The 18,845-nt window shown below is 43.3% G+C and overlaps 1 protein-coding gene across 1 annotated transcript in view; it reads left to right on the top strand.

Annotated features, from left to right (window-relative positions):
• The first annotated feature begins 481 nt into the window (after positions 1–481).
• The window catches only part of GAS6 (growth arrest specific 6), a 39,488-nt gene continuing 21,124 nt past the window's right edge, over positions 482–18,845 (top strand). Inside the window, exons 1-4 of the mRNA XM_059466782.1 lie at positions 482–556; positions 922–1,088; positions 14,849–14,873; positions 15,691–15,753. Of these exons, the coding sequence (XP_059322765.1) occupies positions 487–556; positions 922–1,088; positions 14,849–14,873; positions 15,691–15,753 (325 nt within the window). The 5' untranslated portion in view covers positions 482–486. The remainder of the gene's footprint in view (positions 557–921; positions 1,089–14,848; positions 14,874–15,690; positions 15,754–18,845) is intronic.

Here is an 18,845-nt window from a genome sequence, read left to right on the forward strand (position 1 = left end):
GACGAAACCTGTGTTGGTGTGTGGGGAGAGCCAAGTTTCTAATTTACGGCAGGACTGGCTTGGGTTTGGTGCCAGCTTCTCCCTTCCCAGTGATGAGCCCCGGAGCTATTAAAGAGATGTGCCTGGAGCTATTAAAGCGATGTGCCTGGAGGTGAGGGCGCAGTCTCCCCGCCCGCTGCCCGCGTCCTGCCGGCCGCCCCTCGGCCCGGCTGCCCGTGACCGCCCCCGCCGCTCGCCGCGGTCGCTCCGGGCAGGTACGCGGAGCCGGGCCGGCGGCCGCTCCGCCGGGAGCCAGCCAGCGAGGTGTGTCCGTGAGCAGCGGCTCGGCGGTGCCTGGTGAGGATTGGGCAGGGCGGGCGAGCGGCTCCGCGGCTCCCCCGCCGGGCTCCGCGCCGCGCTCCCGCAGTAGCAGCGCGCCCGCCGCCCGCGCCGCTCCCGCTCCGCCGCTCCCGCCCCGGCCCCGGCCCCGGCCGCCGCCGCATCGCGATGCCGCATCCCGCGGCGCCCCTCGGGGCCGCCCTGCTGCTCGTCCTGCTGGCGGCGGACTCCTCGCAGAGTGAGTACCGCGGGGGGTTCGTGCCTCCCGCACACGCCGCCGAGCATCCCCGCCGCCCTGCGTGTGTGCGGGTGCGCGGGCTGTGCTGGCTGGGGTGCGGGGGATGCGCGGCTGCGGTGAGGGCGGCGGCGGGGTCAGGGGATGCCGTGAGGGGCCGCGCTGAGGCCGCGGGGGCCCACGGGCGGCGCCCCGGGCACGGAGAGCGCTCGGTGCCCCCGGAGGGGCGGTCTGGTGTGCGGGGCGGGGGTCGGGGGTCCGGGGCGATCCGGCGGGCTCAGCTGTTCACCGCTGCCTGTCCTTGCTCCCGCTCCTCTCCTGCTCCTCTGCTGCTCCCGGCCTCCCGCCGTGCCGGCTCGGCTGCCCAGCCGTGCTGCTGCGCGCCCCGGAAGCCGCCCAGTTCCTGCGGCACCGGCAGCGGCGGGCGTACCAGATCTTCGAGGAGACCAAGCAAGGACACCTGGAGAGGGAGTGCGTGGAGGAGCACTGCAGCAAGGAGGAGGCCCGGGAGGTGTTTGAGAATGACCCAGAGACGGTAAGGACGCGGAGGCTCGGGGAATTGTCCTGCTCTGCGCTCCCGCCCACCCTCTGCCCGCGGCTGGATGCCAGCTACCGGCACGGCTGGGAAAGGCATCGGGAGGAGGAGGACCCCGGGCCATGAGGGGAATGGCTGGAAGGCACACTGTGCTCAGCCCGCACAAGGGCAGTGCCAGGGCTGTCCGGTCAGCGGCGTGTCTGTGAGCGTGCTCGTGTGAGCAGCCCAGCCTGGCACCGGCTGGCGGGACTGCCACTGGAGAGTGGAAGGGTCCTGTTCACCCACGGTCCAAAATCCATGAAGCAAGACCAGTGCAGCATAATGATACAGCTTCTCTGTCTGGATACCCTGCTCTTCCCTCCAGCTTCCCATCCCAGCTGTATTTAAAATCCCCTCAGTGTTGCGGCATATGTCACAACTGGGGCTTCTAAGACAAATGTCCTAACCACTCTTAAATTTGTGGGGGCCAATTCAGCTTGGTCAGCATTTAGAATCAGTAGGTTCAGGACCTGTCACTACAACAGCAGGGGGGCACATATATGGGAATGTGGTGCTGCTGCACTCCTAGCACTGGATTCACACGGTTACAGACTGCACACCATGCACGGAGCTGTCTTTTCCAGTCTTATCAAGGTTGACTTTCACTTCAGTCTTCTCACTTTGAGCAGCATGCAGATGCTTTACTAAGCTTGGCTTACTCCTCCAGTCACTTTACACTTCCTTTCAACACTGTTTTGGATAGGCTGTTCTCATTGCAAGGACTCTCTGGCATTGATTTAGCAGTGGGAAGCGGATTTTCTTGGTGTTCAAACTGAAGCTCAGTTCTGCACAGCATGTTCCTGTTAATGGTATGATGCTCTAGGGAGAAGATAGGACAGAGGCAGGGAGAGAGAGAGTGAGCATGTGTGTGTCTACACAGAGGCACAAACCACAGGCAGGGGAGGGATTTAGCAGAGGAGATGTTTTATGCTTCAGTAAGGCAAGTCTTGACACGTGTGCTTCATTGGCAGCCTCAGCACTGGATAGTGCAGTAGCTTGCTGTCACAAGACAGTAGTAAGCACAGCGAAAGCAAAGTGATGTGGTTTTGACCATCTTTATTTTCAAGATTAATATGGAACACTTGCCCAGGTAGTGTTTAATGTTACACCTTTTATGTGTACCTGTAGTCACATCTGCATGTAGCAGTGTTTGCTTCTGTTCTGCAAAAAACAGCTACTCCAGAATGTGGATAACTGTAATGGGGTGAGAGTGGCTGGCACAACTACAGTATTTGTGTTGAGTAATATAACTTTAAACTCAATATAAATATTCATCACTTAGCAGTGAGTACAGGGAAAACTCTGATGAGTGTGATTTTGTAGCCTTCTGGAACAAAGGTGATCTAAGGTCACTACTTTTACTAACTGGCTGCTGGCCAAGAAGGTAGCCAAAGGGAATATATTGATAGATTAGTTTAAGGGTAGGATAGTGTACAAATTTGTCAGGAGTTTTTAACAGTGTTTGGTAGTGATTTTGTAAATTGTAAAGAATAGAGAGTTCTCCTACTGAAATGACAATAGTGAAATCATTTTGGTTTAAAATCTTTTCACATGTAATAGAAATTCTTTAAGATGCCATCATACTTTCAGTGTGTTTTGTAGGACAATGCTGGCTTTCTGTTATTGCAAGTGATTTTGATTTTTGGTGCATTTCCTTTGTTATTGCTGCTAGGTTGCACTTTGTTCTGAAAACCTGAAGAAAGGCTAGATGGTTTCCAGTGTCTGTGCCCCCTAACATGTCCTTCTACACCAGGACACTTAGATCTGCAGTGGCATGAGATCCCACCTTTTCTGAGACACAAACCTCCCAAGAGCTGTGAAGTTGCTTGTTAAGTGCAGTATGTCCTAGTCCTTGTATTACTTTGCTTCAATTTGATTGAGAAGCCAGTGTGCTGTAATATATCAGGGGGATTTCTGGCCCTTCCTCTCCCTTTTGCAATCAGTATGTGATGGGAAAGCAGCAGCTGCTGTTCAGTAGCAGCTTTCCAATGCATGGTGGCAGAGGTTATGTATGTGGGCTGCTTCTGCTCTGCACTGGAAGGCTTCACTGTTTTATAGTGCATAGGTGACTACTCTTTCAGCAGTAACTGGATTTCATGGACAGAATATTAATGCACAATGGAAGTGTATTTTAAACAGTAGGGAGCTGTTGTGCTGTCATTTCACTGATGCTGTGTTGTACATCCAGCCCCAGTGACTGACAGAAGAAGGAAGCTAGTTGAGACTTAGGAAAGCCAAAACCTGTTGTGAACAACACCAAGCTTTTTGAAGAATTACAGTAACTGCAGTCATGCTTCAGCATATTGCCAGGCTGCAGCTGATCCATGAGGGAAATGAAGAGATTGCTGTTGACAGATGAAGATTCCTTGTAGTTTAGGAAGGATGAAATTTCTGCATGTGCCTGCTGAACCTGGCCACATGGATTAACTATTTAGGTTGTACAGAAAGGAGCAGCTACAGTACTTTTTGCCCTGTGCTGGGCTCTGTGAGGCTATGCAGGCAAACCATGACAAACACAGCAGTGCAGTCTGTCCTGTTGCATCTCCCAGGTTTTATGCTTTAAATCAGCAGATGAGCATCTATGTGGGCATTTGGCTGTTTACTGTCCCACAGGAGCAATGCTCTTGCAGCCTTGACAACTGAAAGTTAGTTTCAGATTAGTTGATCAATCTTGATGCTTCTCAGTTAGCCTCAAGAAAGGCTTGTGATGTCAGACCAGAAGTGTTGTCCCTCTTCCCTTTTCCCCTCCATTAGATGCTGATGAAATGTATGAGTCTTCCTTACCTACCTTTCCATTCTTGACTATCCTGTGGTTGTGTGAGGAGAATTTGAAGGGTTAATTTTACGACCTATGACCTAAAGATGTGATAGGAAATTGCATTAACTGGATCAATAAAACAGTTCCAGAAGTTGAGGTAAGACGAAGCAAGGTTTTAACAGCTCATGTGATGCTTCCCATGCTTCCCATACCTTTATGCAGCCAATTGTAACATCTAGCCAAGAATTTTAGGGAAAGATACCGATTTCCTGGACAGAGCAGTAAATGAACTGACATGTCACATACCTACACCAGAGCACTCTTCTTGTGGGCCTTCCATTGTTTCAGTGATCAGCTTCCCATAACAACATCTGCAAGCAGCCAGCAGAAGATGCACATTCTCTGAAACCTGAATGTGGATTTTGCCATGTGTGAGATTACTTACCTCAGCTGCTAAGAATAGTGTATCAGGCGGGGCCCAAGGGCCATTCATGTGCAGGGCAGTGCAGCTTTTGTCTTTTATGTTACGGAAAATATAAATATCAGCTTGCTCAGACTAGAGGAAGGAAGATCAATTGAAACATTTTTAGATTTTTTTTTTTAAAGGCAGAACAAAACTCAGTCTGTGCCACTTGTATGACTATACATGGTAAAAGCAAGTAGCCTGGATTAATGAGTCTTGCAGCCTACCTTTTTCATGAAGCTGATTATAGCATCCTTAAACATTACTGCAGAATTCTGGGATGGTTCCTGTTTTGTAATTTCATTTATGCTAGAGGTGCCAAACAGAAAAATTAAAAGTTAATATAGAGGTAAAAAAAAAAAAAGAAGGATGGGAAACATCTTGATGGGAGGTATGCAGACTGTTTCTAAATGTGATCTATTCAAAATACATGCTAGGTGTGATAGATGGGATGAAGTTGCAAAATATCTTGGATACAGAGATAAGAATATCTTATTTAAGATGTTGACAAGGCCTTATAAAAGCAGCACTGCAGAAATATTTGACCTTGGTATGCAGTCAAGGTATTACAGCTTGTTAAGTGACTGATAAACTGCTCTGGAATTTGGTTGACCCGTTCTAAAAATCTGGTCATCCAAGCATGTAAAACAAAGGGCAGAAGGGAGTGTAGATCCTGATCTTCTTAGAAACATTGCATTTCACTGAAGAAAAAAGTGTCTTTGTGCAAGGAGTTTCTCTGCTTTGAAAGGCTCAGCATAGGGAAGATGTTTGAATGCAGCCTCTTATCCTTTGGTACCACAGTGCAGCATCTGTCCCTGCACATCTTGCTTGCTGTTGTTACTGCTGAAGAATTACTGCTCTTCCTGCAGCTCACCTTAGAAATTGCTGTGCTGAATGCATTGAAAAGTGCTAGGCACACCAGAAACGCTGATGTAGGTCAGCCTGGCCACCTGTGTTTACTGTTTGTGGATTTGGCCCTTGGTAGAGCACTGTGCAAAGCCAGCTGGTTTCCATGTGCGTGCAGAGTGCACATCTGATTCATAGGCAGACACGTGAAAATTCCACATTTTGAGGGACTTGCATCCAAAATGTTTTTAAAATCTACGGCTTGTCAGATACACAAAACACTGGCAGAGAATCACAGCATAACTTGGGGCTGAAGAGGAATCTACTCCACTGTCCCACTCGTGGCAAGGGCAGCAGTGACACCAGACCAAGTTTCTGGGGGCTTTTAGCAATCTTGTCTTGAAAATTACTGATCCTAACAAAACATCCAGCAATGTCAGCATTCTTTCTGCTAGGCTGGGTTTGTCGAGAAGTTGAAATGAAGATGAAGCAATTTATAGGGTGTGGTAAGGGTCAGTTTGGTTGGTTTTATTCTTGATGGCTCACTGGTTTTATTTTTTACGTGTTCCATAACATGACATGGTCTTGATAACACAGATGAGCTTCATCCATGGACTAGGGTCATCCAGACTTCATTCTGATCTTTTAGGAGGCATGCTTGTCAGGCAATGTTTACATGTTATTTCTAAGAATAACAAGGTAGACACACGCTTGTAAATATTAATCAGTAAAGTATGAAGGCATGTAGAGGGAGGAGAGGAGTTGCTGGGAGAGTAAAGCAGTGTAAGATTTCTTTGAGTAATTTAGTGAATGTTGTGTAGTCTAGACATGGAAAATACTGATATCATCTTTAGATACAGATCTCATCATCCCTGTATAGAATATTCCTTTAATAACCAGGCAAAAATCTGGTTGTATTTGCTGTGACAGTTCTTCTCAATATACTGATTTGTTTTGACATTTTGGCAGAGAATGGAGAGAGGGCTAGATTTATATCTGTATAAATTTCTTTATCTCTTCTTGTTGGTGCAGAGAGAGAGGAGGAGTTACTGGAAAACTCTGTGTTGATGTTTTAACCTGCTTGGACTCAATACATGTAAGAATGGATTTCCAGGCACAGTGATACCTGCTTAATAGCCTTTGAGAAAGTAAGTACAGGGATACTTAGACTTTTGTCCAGGAATGGGTTGAAGGAGAGAAAAAGCAAGTAAAAATCTGAGTGCCCAGGTGTATGCCACAGTGGCATCCCAGCCTGCTGGGATGAGATCCGTGTGTCCACCAGGTGCATTCCCTGCCCTTTCTTTCCTTCTGCCTGTAGTTTGGTATAAAAGACAAGGGAGCTTTGTACCAAAATCCAGTGGGTCTAACTGATCTGCAAGGCACAAGGATTGGGACTGTGGGCCTGGATGCGCCCATCTACTTTGCAGTACAGACACAGTATTTGTTGGCAGTGGTGGTGTTCAGTAGCAGGAGGGTGACAAAAATACTCCTGCCTGCCTTAGGAGGCAGGTCAGGCATTTATTGGCTAAATGCTGCTTTATCAGAAGAAGATAAGGGTGAGTGAAGTTTGCCATTGGTGGAAGCAGACACAACTCCATCAGCTCTACTGCACTCATACCTGCCTGATTTGTATCAGTTTCCACTCATGGGAGAGCAGCCCAAAAATTCAGAATAAACCTGGGAATACTGACACACCACATCACAGATGTAGTGCATGCTAAATGTCCTGTGCAGGAGGAGAGAAGGAGAAAGAGAAGACAAAAGGGACTAATAATGTGCTGAGGGACTGTTTGAAGATAGGGTGGAATAAGATGCTAAGAATGACAAATTGAAGGGGGGGGATTTATACTGGTTGCAAGATGGATAGTAATAGAAAAAGTAGATGAAGTTAGGGTCAGTCAGTTTTCTAGAGCAGTACAATAAGTATTAATAAGTACGTAAGAAGGGGAAAAAGTCAATTAAAAATTAAGAAAACAGTTTTGTGGCCATGAACTCATCTCATTCTGTTTTTTAAATTAAAAAGAAAATTAGCAGTCTACAGGGAATTAATATAAGTTTTTAGTGCAGCTGCCTAAGAATCAGGTAAGAGAAACATTGAATGTGTATAAATTGGCAGCAGTGATTCATGTGTATTCCATACTCTGAGTGAGCTTAATGAATTACAAGCAGTCATTTTCCACTAAGTATGAAGAACAAGGATGGAAGCATGACCACAGATTTAGAAGAAACTGAGAAGGAGCAGAGCAGCAAGGTTTACTTTTCCCCTCACATTGCTTTTCAAGCTTTGGTTTCACACTGGGGATTCAGCTGCCGTAGTAGAGATAAGCAACTCCTTTGCCTGTTCTTTTCACCCTCCTTGCACAGCAATTTGGGGGATTGCATGGACCAATTAAAGTAACTTAACCTAAAGAAAAGTAGCCTGCAGAGAAAAATGGTAATTTTGCAGCTGGATTGGTTCCCCAGTCCAGTGGAGACTGGCAATGGAAAGGACAGCCTGAGTTAGGATGGGAAGGAAGGCCAGGTGCTGCAAGAGAAACAGAAATGGTTGTCAGAGCTCAGCCTGTCAAAGCAATGAATGGACAACCAAGCCTTGGAGAATCTGACTGAAGTTTTTCAGCAGGTCTCTCTTCTGTATCTTTGCTTTAATCAGAGTTTTGTTATGACCGCTGCTCTATAGGCTCCCCACATGTGTGTGGAATTTACTTATTGATGGCTTTGTGTTTTGTCCCTGTTCCTTTGAGCATCAGCAGTGGGAACTAGAAGAGCAAAGTTGGGAAGTAAGGAGGATACCCAGAGAGGGGAGCAATTGTTTGTGTTGTCTTCACTCTACACACCTGCCAGGACAGAAGGGTACACAAATGAAGAGATAAAAGGAGAACTGGTCATGCTTGCACTGCACAGAATTACATGTTCCTGGAAAGCAACCATATTTGGCTGATTCCTGGAACAGGGAGGTGTAGTTCAATTCCAGAAAATATTTAGGACCAGAACAGAAAAGCAAAAGTTACTTAATTATGAAAATAATGAACAGGGAAGTATGAGACCAGATTCTGTCACAAGAGTCTGGTATCATCTAAGATGTCACTTCCCTATTCCTTACTTGCCTGTGCCCTCTGAGTCTGAATCCTTAAATGCCTCAATGTGATTGAGTGCTGCTCGTGTGAGTTGCAGCCTCTGCAGATTAAGCAAGATCCAAAGAAACAGTGTGATTACATTATAAGGAGGGGGAAAACTAAAGTGGATAAAATGCCACAGAGCCCATGAGAGAGCATAGATATTTAAAACATGTTTGATAGGATATATGACATGTTCTGTTTTAAATATGGATAAAATAATTACAGAGTGAATATAGACGGTGTTGGAGAGACAGCCTTTTACTTATGTTACATGTTTTGTTTTCCTTAATTTGACTAAATTGTCTGAGCAAATGTTAGTTTACTACATACAAATACTGTAACTCTTGCAAAAGTAAAGATTCAAACAAGCAACATTGAGTGAGATGACATTTGTCATCAAATTGAGATCTTGCACATTATTGCAGCTGGAGGGAAAGTAGCCTTTCTATTCTGAAGCAGTGGAGGAAACCTCAAGGCATTTATGATCAGATTTCTGTCAGAATAACTTAAAAGCACATGCAACCAATTGGAATCACACTACAAATTATTTTTGTTGAAGTATTTGGCACCAGTTATATCCATTTCATGCTGTTTACTGTCTAGTCAAACCCTGCCTCAGGCCACCTATAGAAATCATGTCTCCCTGCCCCCTGCATCTTCACAAAATGTAAAGTCTCTGTGATATACATAAACATTTTTTTTGTCTTCTGTTTCCTTCCAGTATTTTTTTTCTCTCCTTTAATTATGCATTTCAATCATTGGTTGGTTTTTCCTCATTGCAGAGAAACAGTTTTTGCTGAAGTGGCACCTCAGTAAGCTATTGGGAAACAATCTTGCTGTCCAGAGCAGAGCCAAGGAAGTTATGACAATAGATGGGTTTTATTTCAGACTCAAGGATTCTGCAGAGGTACCAGTCTCTATGGAAGATGTCATGCTGGAGAGTAGAGTCTTGGATGCTTCTGTTTTGGAAACTTCAACAACTTGGTAAAAGAGGCAGTCCCAGCTTTGTGCACCTGAGTAGCTGGACAGTGTGAAGAGGATACTTGACAAATGGACAAAAAAAACCTAAAAGCCACCTGAAACAGCTGTAACTGGGGTGGTAGGAGATGAGACTTGGATGCTGCTTTTGGATTGTAATGTGACCTACTTGGTTCTCTAACTCCTCACTTGCCAAATTGTGGGGAGAAGTTCTCTTTGCTCTTCATCTGGAGAATACAGATTGCCACAAAGCACAATCGGAAACACATTGCCCTGGCTGAGTGCTGGGTCCCTCATGATGAGAGGGAAAGCTTGTGCAGGCAGCATGGCATTCATTTGAGGATAAATTCTGAAACTACTGATTCTATGTATTTAAAATTCTGAATTGCAGAACTGCTTCATGCCCTGATACAGGAGGAAGGCCCATATTGTGTAGTGTGAGATTTGCTGTGCACCTAAAGTCTGGGGCTGAGTTTTAAAAAAAGGAGGAGAGTTCTCAAGCATTGCTGAGATTTGCACTCTCAGGTTGTAACAGTTGAAAACTAGCAAACCCTGAGTTACAGCCAGTTATGGTTGGAAGCAGAGATTTCTTCAAGGATAATGCAAGCCCATAGTGTGGAAACATGAAGAACATTTGTGAATGAGGTCTGGCCATGCCTAAGACAAACATTCAGTCCTGAAGGAAAGAGGAAAAGGGAAAGGGAGAGTCATTATATGGAAATGAGGAAAGGGCATAATGTGGGAGTTGTTGCTACTGTCTTAGAGGTAACTAGGTAACTGAGAAAGTGCTTTTTAGAAATCACTGTTGCTAACACAAGTCGGTGAAATGCTCCAGTGTTAGTAGTGCTGCAATCACAGAATCACAGACTGGTTGAGGTTGGCAGGCCTTTTGGAGGCCTTTTGGTCCATCCTCCTTCCAGGCCCCTCCTTGTCCAAGCAGGGCCACCAAGGGCCAGATGTCCAGAAACATGAGCAGCCTTCCTATGAACTACATCTTTTATTTGTGGCCTCTAGAGCTCAAACATGATTTTCATAAGATTCTGTGCCTTACAGTCTTAACTGACCTGCTACTCAGGCAAAATAAACAGAAGCAGTAAGCAGGCCCTTTTTTCTGAGGTCTCCAGTGTTACCAATTACTTTAAAGTAAAGCACCAGTGAGAACATTTTCCTGGTGTTGACAGGGTCATTGTTATGTTTTCTGAAGGGCTATTTTTGTACGGTGACTCATGTTAATGCCTGTTCTGATTTGGTGTTTTTCCATCTTTTCTAAAAAGGACTAATGCATACCCTGTATAATTACAGTGACTTCTGGATTTTACCACTGTGGACTTCGGCCATAGAGTTGAAAATAGATGGTGACCCCATCCCAGTGTAGGTTTGCTTTGGCAGGGGGGCTGACATAGGTGTTTCTGCCCTTTCCACTCCACAGCTGTGAATTCTTACCTTCATGTTGCTGTTCTCCTCAGTTGTTTCAATGGCAGGCATTTTGGGGGTGGCCCCAGTCAAACTGTTCTTATCATTTGGAAGGAAAAAAGCCAAAAATAAAAATTAACAACCTGGACTTTTGGGGGGGTCGTTTGCTTGGGTTAGTTTTTCTGAGGACACTTTTAAAATTATGCTCTCTTAGGTATCCAGACTAAGTGTTGTAGTAGCTGTTTTATCAGGGTAATAGTAAGCTCCAGTTGCAGGTAGGAGAGGAGCACCTTAGCCCCATGAACAGAATTCTTATGGCCAGGCTTGGTGTCACTCTGCCTTGAAATAAAAGCATGCACTCTCAGATCTTGAAACACTGTTGTGGAAGCAAATAATTGCATTTAATGCATCAGAAGACTTGCTTCCAGTGTGTACATATATTCGTGTGAAATGGGTGGGGATTGTAGAGCTTAAATCTTTCTATTAAAGCACAGATCTGTCTCTTGGGCAGCAAGAGCAGGATCTCTGGAACTGAGCTGAAATAAGCAAGCCAGGACCTGCCTGGAGAGCCTGGCCTGGTGCCCTGCTTTCCACCTCACTGAAAGGGTAGAGATGTGCACGTCTCAGGCACTTCCCAGTCTCTCCTGTTCCTTCCTCTTTACCTGAGATCTCTGCTGAGCTGTGCTTTGGGTGGTACACGATGTGTAACTCATGGGTGACTTACAGCTCATACTACAAGTTTGACCTGTAGTGGCAGCAGATAAAAGATGTGATTTACAAAAGGACCATTCGTGTTACCAGGCACCACAGGCTGCCAGTGTCCTGTAGCTTCTCCCATCCCAGCCATGACTGGTTGATAGGTAGAAGCCAGCCAGACAGAAAGTTTGCTAGGTCATAAAGAAGAGAAGTGGAAATATATTTAATTTTTCTTGGCAACACTCACAGAGGTTAGAATTTTGAGGCTGCATTTGTGATGTTTGGTCTCTTGTGGAGGTCAAAGCTTCTGCAGCCTTTGTCTTCCTTTTGCCAGCACTGGGACATTCCTACTGGACAGAAGGATTAGAGAGCTTGGTGAGGTCAGTGTCTGTGCAGCAGCCTGTCCAGTGGATGTTTATGTCCAACATGTATGTGTTTATAGCTTTTTATTTAAAAAGCCAATTGCTCCTGCTTTTATTTTCAGCGGTAATTAGGAAGCAGATCTAAAGGGATAGGGCTGACCACACTTAAATGTTGACCTTTTTTGTCAGAATCCAAGCTGAAAATTTAACACTTACATAATTCTGTGGTGATTTTTGCCACCCTAGTGGTAACAGTTAAATAACTTCCTTTGTTTTGATCCTGTGAACGGTGTGTGACTTTTTGGATGGTGAGAAGTTTATTGAGCCTGAAATTGAAAGTGACTTGTTGAGAAATCAGCAAAATAGTAACAGAAAATCTTTGCCAACTCCTTCTTAGCAAGCCTCAAAGCATTTCTCTTGGCATTTTTTTAGGATCCTGAAAATACAACGGAACACTTCTAGTGGAAAGAAGATGAGTTGCACACTTTTAACAGGGACCTAACCCTGTGTAGGATTTTCATTGTCTTTGGCATCTGGGGGTCATTAAGCCTTAGTACATCACAGAAAACTGAAAAGACATTAAAGAGTTGAGTGTCACATGAGAAATAATGTGTATCTGTATCAAGTTAGGTACTCTTGAATTTTTAACTGAGAAAACTTCTCATTAGTGTTTTTTGAAAAGGGACTGCAGTTTAAGCAGGTTCCTTTTCTCAAGGTGTAAGATCATTCATCCTTCATTCTTGATCAATCTTTTCTCTGAATGTAAATGCATTGTCATTGTATTTACAGAAGCCCACTGTAAGAAATATTGATTATGGAAAGAAATGAAAAGCTAATCATACAAAAATGAGTCATGTTAAAGCCTGTGAGCACGTGTCTTTGTTTTAGAATAGTAATATCAGCAGGTTTTGTAAACCTGGAGAAGTGCTACTGATCAGCAAGTGCCTTGGTATAACATAAGCAAATGAGAAAGACAGGGAAAGAAGAGCTAAATTTCTAGTAATAGCCTCCTGTTTAAATCACTTGGCTACATACTCTGTGGAATGAAGCTTGTGGTGGTACAATGCCTTGGAGTTTCACTTATCTGCTGTTCAACTGGCATTGAATACACAGTCAGTTTGAGTTTGGAAGTTATGTTTACAAAAGTAAATTCTGTACCACTTTTCTAGCACTCAACTCATTCATCAGAGGTCAAGGAGAAAATACCTTTGCCACCACTGACATGGAGCAATTAGGCTGATAGCCATGAATATGAATGCTCCTATTTATTGTCCTGTCAGTGCCAGAATAGTTGTTCTTGTCAGAGTCTGGATTATCCTGTTGGTGGTTAAATCTATCTGCACATTCTTGTGAAGTACCTGGAACAAAGGGGAAATAATGAAAGAAATGTTTGGAATATTTTATTACATGCCCCTATCTTTTTCTCCTCAAGTGCTAGTTGAAGTGCAATTTGTGGTTGTAGCACATATGAGCACCCATCTGAATATTTAGACTGCTTAGATTTATTTTTGTTTTGACTGCATTTTTATGACTTGTCTTTTCCAAACTAAACCTTAAAAAAAAGGAGTGAGCAAGGACCATAGTGGGTTCTGAGCTCATCACTCTGATGACACATCTCAAGCTGAAGAAACATTTCAAAGCTCAGCCCCAAAAGAGGCCAAGAATATCACTCTCATATCAGAATTGAAAATTAACATTAGTGTAAGCTGCTGCTTCTACTTCTTTGCTGATGCTCTCATAATTTAGGCTGAATATTTACATGGTGCATTTCAGTAACTGGAGCATATTTGCCAGAAGCAATTGATTCTTCTGGTAAATGACAGCAGTGCAATTGATTGCACTGGACAGCCCAGATCAAACTGAACCATGGTGTGTGCCTGTCCCTGTTGTTTATACATGCCTGTGTAGATCCAATCCAAACATCTGTAATAAGAGGAGAAGATAAAATAGTTTCTTCTCTTGCACATTGTATAGACCAATTTAATTTTGTAGAATGCAGGGTATTTACTGTCCCAATCTCACTGAATATAATGTTATATGGAAATTGCTCCTCTTGCATAAAAGGAAATGATACTGTGCATATGCTTTCATAATTAGCTGAGAAGTGGTTTATTAAAAAATAATTAAGTACTGATACAATGCATAAGTTTTTCCTCATTCAATACCCCAATTACCATTTTTAACTGCACTTGAATTAGTGACATGTATTATGAAAACCAGCATGAAGGTGGAAAAAAATGCTTTTTTCCTGACCATGAAGTTTTGTATTTTTTTAGGAATGTGATACAATTGTCAGCTTCAGCCAATCTCCCATTCTTCCAAGCAGCACAACTGCATTTTTCTGCTGTTTCCCTGTGTTGGTGCAGGCAGTCATGTGGCTTGCCAGGCCTCACCAGGCTGACTATTCCAGCATGCAAGATTGGATTCACATCACATCAGCACAGTGATGCTGCTCTCACTGTATGGCTGCACTTTGTGGATGCAGAGTAGGGAACAGTAATGCATGACCATGTGGCATGAGAGGAATGGCAATGCCCTTTGCAGCCTGGTTTTAGAGAAATGGATGTCAATTTTCCCCTCTCTTGCAAAACATCATTGCTCCCTTCTTTGAGCATCCAGGATGTGATGTGTGGTACAGCAATGGGTACTGTTTGAGTTGTAGGGTGCTCCTTGCAAGAGCAAATGTGCTTTCCTGTGGTGTTCATGCCCTGCATCAGCAGAATGCCTTTGAGGAGGCACAGGGTGACTGAAGGATCCTGTACTCTTCCCTCTAGGTTTGCCCCAGATTCCAATTCTTTCCCCTACCTCATGCCATCAGCAGCAGCTTGGAGGGTGTCTTCATGCTCAGTCACTGACCAGATCAGCTGCCATCAAAAAATACCTTGAGACAAACTAATGTTGCTTTGCTTTTCAAATGACAAAATGCATGTTTAATACTCTGCTGCTTCTGGTTCTGAATAAAAGGAAATTAGGTGTTTGGAATTGTTAAATAACTGCCATACAAGACCACTAAAGCAGCTCTTAAATAGCATGAAAATAGAAGCAAATACAATTCAATAAATCTGTGCTCTTTTTTCTCCCTTCTACAGGAATATTTTTACCCGAAATACTTGGGTGAGTTGCAGCTTTTATTTCCACTTTGTGGGAGTGCTGGTATGTGCCTAACACTGGAGCTTGTCACAGCTGAAGTCTCTGTTAAGGGATGGAAATCTGATTGCAATCTGATTGCATTGCTAACTTTTAAGATAGACTTTATGTTCCTTATTGTACTTTGGGGTGTGTGTTTTTACTTATGTGTACATTTGCAGACAGAGATGCTTTCTGTGTTTTCTGCATGTTGAAGTCTTGATGTTGCATATATATCAGTGGCTTGTTATGAAATAATTTGTAGTTTTCTACCTTTTTCCCTTTTTAATGAAGTTAGTTTTTAACTTATCTCCTTTTATAAATGAGATTCTTTTTTAAAGAGAAAAGGAAAAGGAGATTTATTTTCAAAAAAGAAACAGGTGCCAGATTCAACTACTGGCTTATTCTAGTGACTGTATCATAGTCATGGCATCATACTGTTTTCTATTTGTGTTAAAAATTATGTATTTAAGATTACAAATGCCACAGTGGGAGAAAAAAACATGTACTTTTTAGATTTTTTAAGAAGTTTAGATGGTCAAATTGGAGTAGCTACTATCATAGTTTTAGAATCATAGTAGCATCTGGTTAAGTGATCATCTTCTTCAAATGGCTTTTAACTGTTGTACATCAAAGCTAAAAGATTTCAATGAACTTCAGAATTTCAAGGCATCTGGGAGATGATAATATTGGATAGATTTTGCATCCACCTTCCAAATCCTCGCAGGCCAGGTATCATTTTACATGCTTTGAACAGCTGTCCTTCACCACTGCAACAATAACAATTTCATTTTCTGTTTTTCAGCTTGTATTCAGAAATATGGGTCGCCGTATACGAGAAATCCAGATTTCCTTACATGTGTTCATAGTAAGCATTTCTGGTTTTTATATTGTAGCTAAATGTTCTCTCATTCTACCTGAAGGTGTGGGACTAGCTCAGCCATCTCTGGTTTTGGTAGTATTTTAATACTGGTCTTCCTACTCTCCAGGCTTAAGATTCCATACCACTAAACAAAATCTTTCCCATTTTATAACCTAATGCCACCTTGCTGTCATGTTTTAGTGCTTTGATATTTGATGATGCAAGTTTCTTTCCCACCAGTTTCCCAAAGTTTGAATAACATGAGAAGCAAGAGGGACAAGAACTAGGAAGTGCCATAAGGCATAAGGTACACAATGGTTGGCCCCTTGTTTTCTATTCCCTTGAATGCTAGCTTTGGCTTACCCCATTAAGGAACCTCAAGAAAAATTTAAAGTCAAACCAGGCTTGTGCCAGTCTTCTTTGCTTTAAGAGATCAGTTTAATGTATCCTGTGACTATGCTTTGAATATTGCTACCTTTAAAACCTCAAATCAGTTTGGAAGCCAAACTGATAACTTTGTAGAGGGTGAAGGGGTTTTTTTGTCCTTCACTAGAGAAGAAAATTTAATGAATTCTTCTAATACCTTTCTAGTTGCCTCTAGTAAACTTTTTACATTAATAAACTGCATTAAAACAACATTTTAAAAGACTGAATTCCAAGATTAATGAGTGGTATGTGAAGAATTTCCCTCACATATTGCAGCAGTATCACTTATGGATGGTGAGTCCTTTGACCTGAGAATTCTCAGACGTGTGATACCTGTGTTGGCTGCAGTATGCCAGCTTGTCCAAAGTGGGACATGAGGCTGAATGTTTACATTTACTTGTGCGTGTGGCAGAGCAAAGAGGCAGGAGTTTCTGCTGAAAATGGTGATATCCACTGGGAACACTTGTTCCAAAGATCTAATCAGGGTCTCAGAAATGAGAGTCTAAAGGGTAGTGATGAAAAAACTTAAAAAAATAAAAGCTGAATAATTGTTTTTAGGGATTTCTGCCCATTGCAGATGCAGTAGTTTGGAAAGAAAATGATAATATTTTCCCCCATTAAAATATTAACAGGTTTTTAAATGGCTGAGTTTTGGCTAGCCATCATCAATTCACAGGAGCAGTAACAGAGAAGGAGCCTGAAGCGCGCTTGGAAGAGTGACAGGCTTCGTGCTTGGCCAGTGCTAGTGTGTCTCTTAATTTTTCACAGATGCTGCCAAAAGACTATGTAGCTCTATGAGTTTGTGCCTGCAAGACACTTCTAAACTTTGTTTCTTAACAGCCTTTCTCCTCTCAAAACAAGGCAGTGGAATGTTCTTTTAACCTGGTGTACAAAGCTACTGAACAGCCTGAGGGCTGGAGGGTGATTGACTGCACAAGTTTATACTGGAAATAAGGCAGAAATTTTAAGTATGACAGTGATTAGGTAGGCTAGATGGAATATGTGAGGATTCCTAATTTCATAAACTCGTAAGATAAGGCTACTACTAGGATTCCCCTCTAGATTCAGAAGAGTTGATACAGAGAGTAAATAGGTATTTCCATCATGGGTGCTTACATGAGCAGTATTCCCATCAGAGTTAGCTGAGAGTTAATCTCCTCTGGTTCTAGAGGGATTCCCCCAGCCAAGCTGTGTCTGCTCTGAGGAGACCTGGGTCCCTCCACAGACTCTGTTTATTGTACTGTCTCCACTGACTGCAATGAGTATTTATAATTGCTTTACAGATAGATGCTTACTTTATACATGGATATTGATACTTTCTCTGCATATCTGGATCTTTTTCTAAAAGAGATCCTGCAGGTCATCTAGGGATTAAGGATTTGGTTCTGCAGTGCTTTGGAAAGTTCTGCAGGACTTTTGGGAAATGAATTGGCCTCAAAAAACTCAATGATATTTTTGTTAGATCATATGTGCCTGCTTTTGACTATTAAGTTACTGAGTGTAATATTATCTGCAGCCTAGCATTTTATGAAGTTTCAATATGAACAATTTTTTGGGTATCAAAAAATAAGTTCACAGAACAAAGTAATGAACTGAAAGTGGCAGTCAGTAGGCATAAAAAAAGTCTTGTTTCCATACAGATTTCAAAGATGGAATTGGTAGTTCTATTCTGTATCTGCACTTGTGAGCTTCATAGGTGGTATCAGACAGCTCAAAGCACATGAAAAGGACATGCTCATCACTACTTTTAACAGCTTTGCTAAAATCTGTCATGTAAAGGAATGGAAACAAGAGCTCTGTTTTTTTTCTTTTGCAATGATTTCAATCAGGAGCACCTTCTATGAAGCCAGCAGAATAACACAACTGTGAAACCACCAGAAGAGTAATAAGAGTGTGACTTATGTTCTCAAACTCTTGTGATAAGAGGGAGCAAACAATCAGCACAGTGCTGATGTGATAGAAATCTCTGTGGTTGATATCCATGGATTATACCCTGGGTTATTACCCTGCTGGGCATTGTTACTACCATGTGGCTCTGCAAGGCATGTCAGAATCCAGTTTGAGGGGAAGAATCAAAAACTTGTGGATATACCAGATAAATTATGTATAACCCTGCTGACTGGATTTGCTTATCACATAACACTGCCATATTTAGGAGGTTTGGGGTGTGCTGCTAAAAAAAAACCCCAAAACTTGGCTTACTATACCTAAACCATTCTGTTTAATGTAAACATTATGATCTATCTAAGACAAGGAACATCCAGGACAGGCTTGCTCTGTTGTGGCTCATTGCCACCTTAACCTGGCCTGTCCTTCCCCAGCTCCTCCCCCCAGCAGTGTGTCAGCTGGGCAGGGATTTACTGGGAGGGGTTCTGGCAGGTGGATGTCAAGACAGCCCATGTAGCTGTGTTTTGTTTTGTGTAGCCTGGGCTCTGTGGCTGTGCCTTTGCCCCAGCTCTGCACAGCTGGAAGGTTTTGTCTGAACATCAGGAAATGCTTTTTCATTGTGAGAGTGAACCAGAACTGGCACAGGCTGCCCAGTGGAGTCACCATCCCTGGGATAATCAAAAGCCTTCTGGCCATGGTCCTGAGCTGCAGGTGGCCCTGCCTGAGCAGGGAGATGGCACAAGTGACCTCAGAGATGCCTGCCAACCTCAACCACCTGAGATTTA

This window comes from Ammospiza nelsoni, chromosome 2 (genome assembly GCF_027579445.1).
Source record: "Ammospiza nelsoni isolate bAmmNel1 chromosome 2, bAmmNel1.pri, whole genome shotgun sequence".
Taxonomy (NCBI): Eukaryota; Metazoa; Chordata; class Aves; order Passeriformes; family Passerellidae; genus Ammospiza; species Ammospiza nelsoni.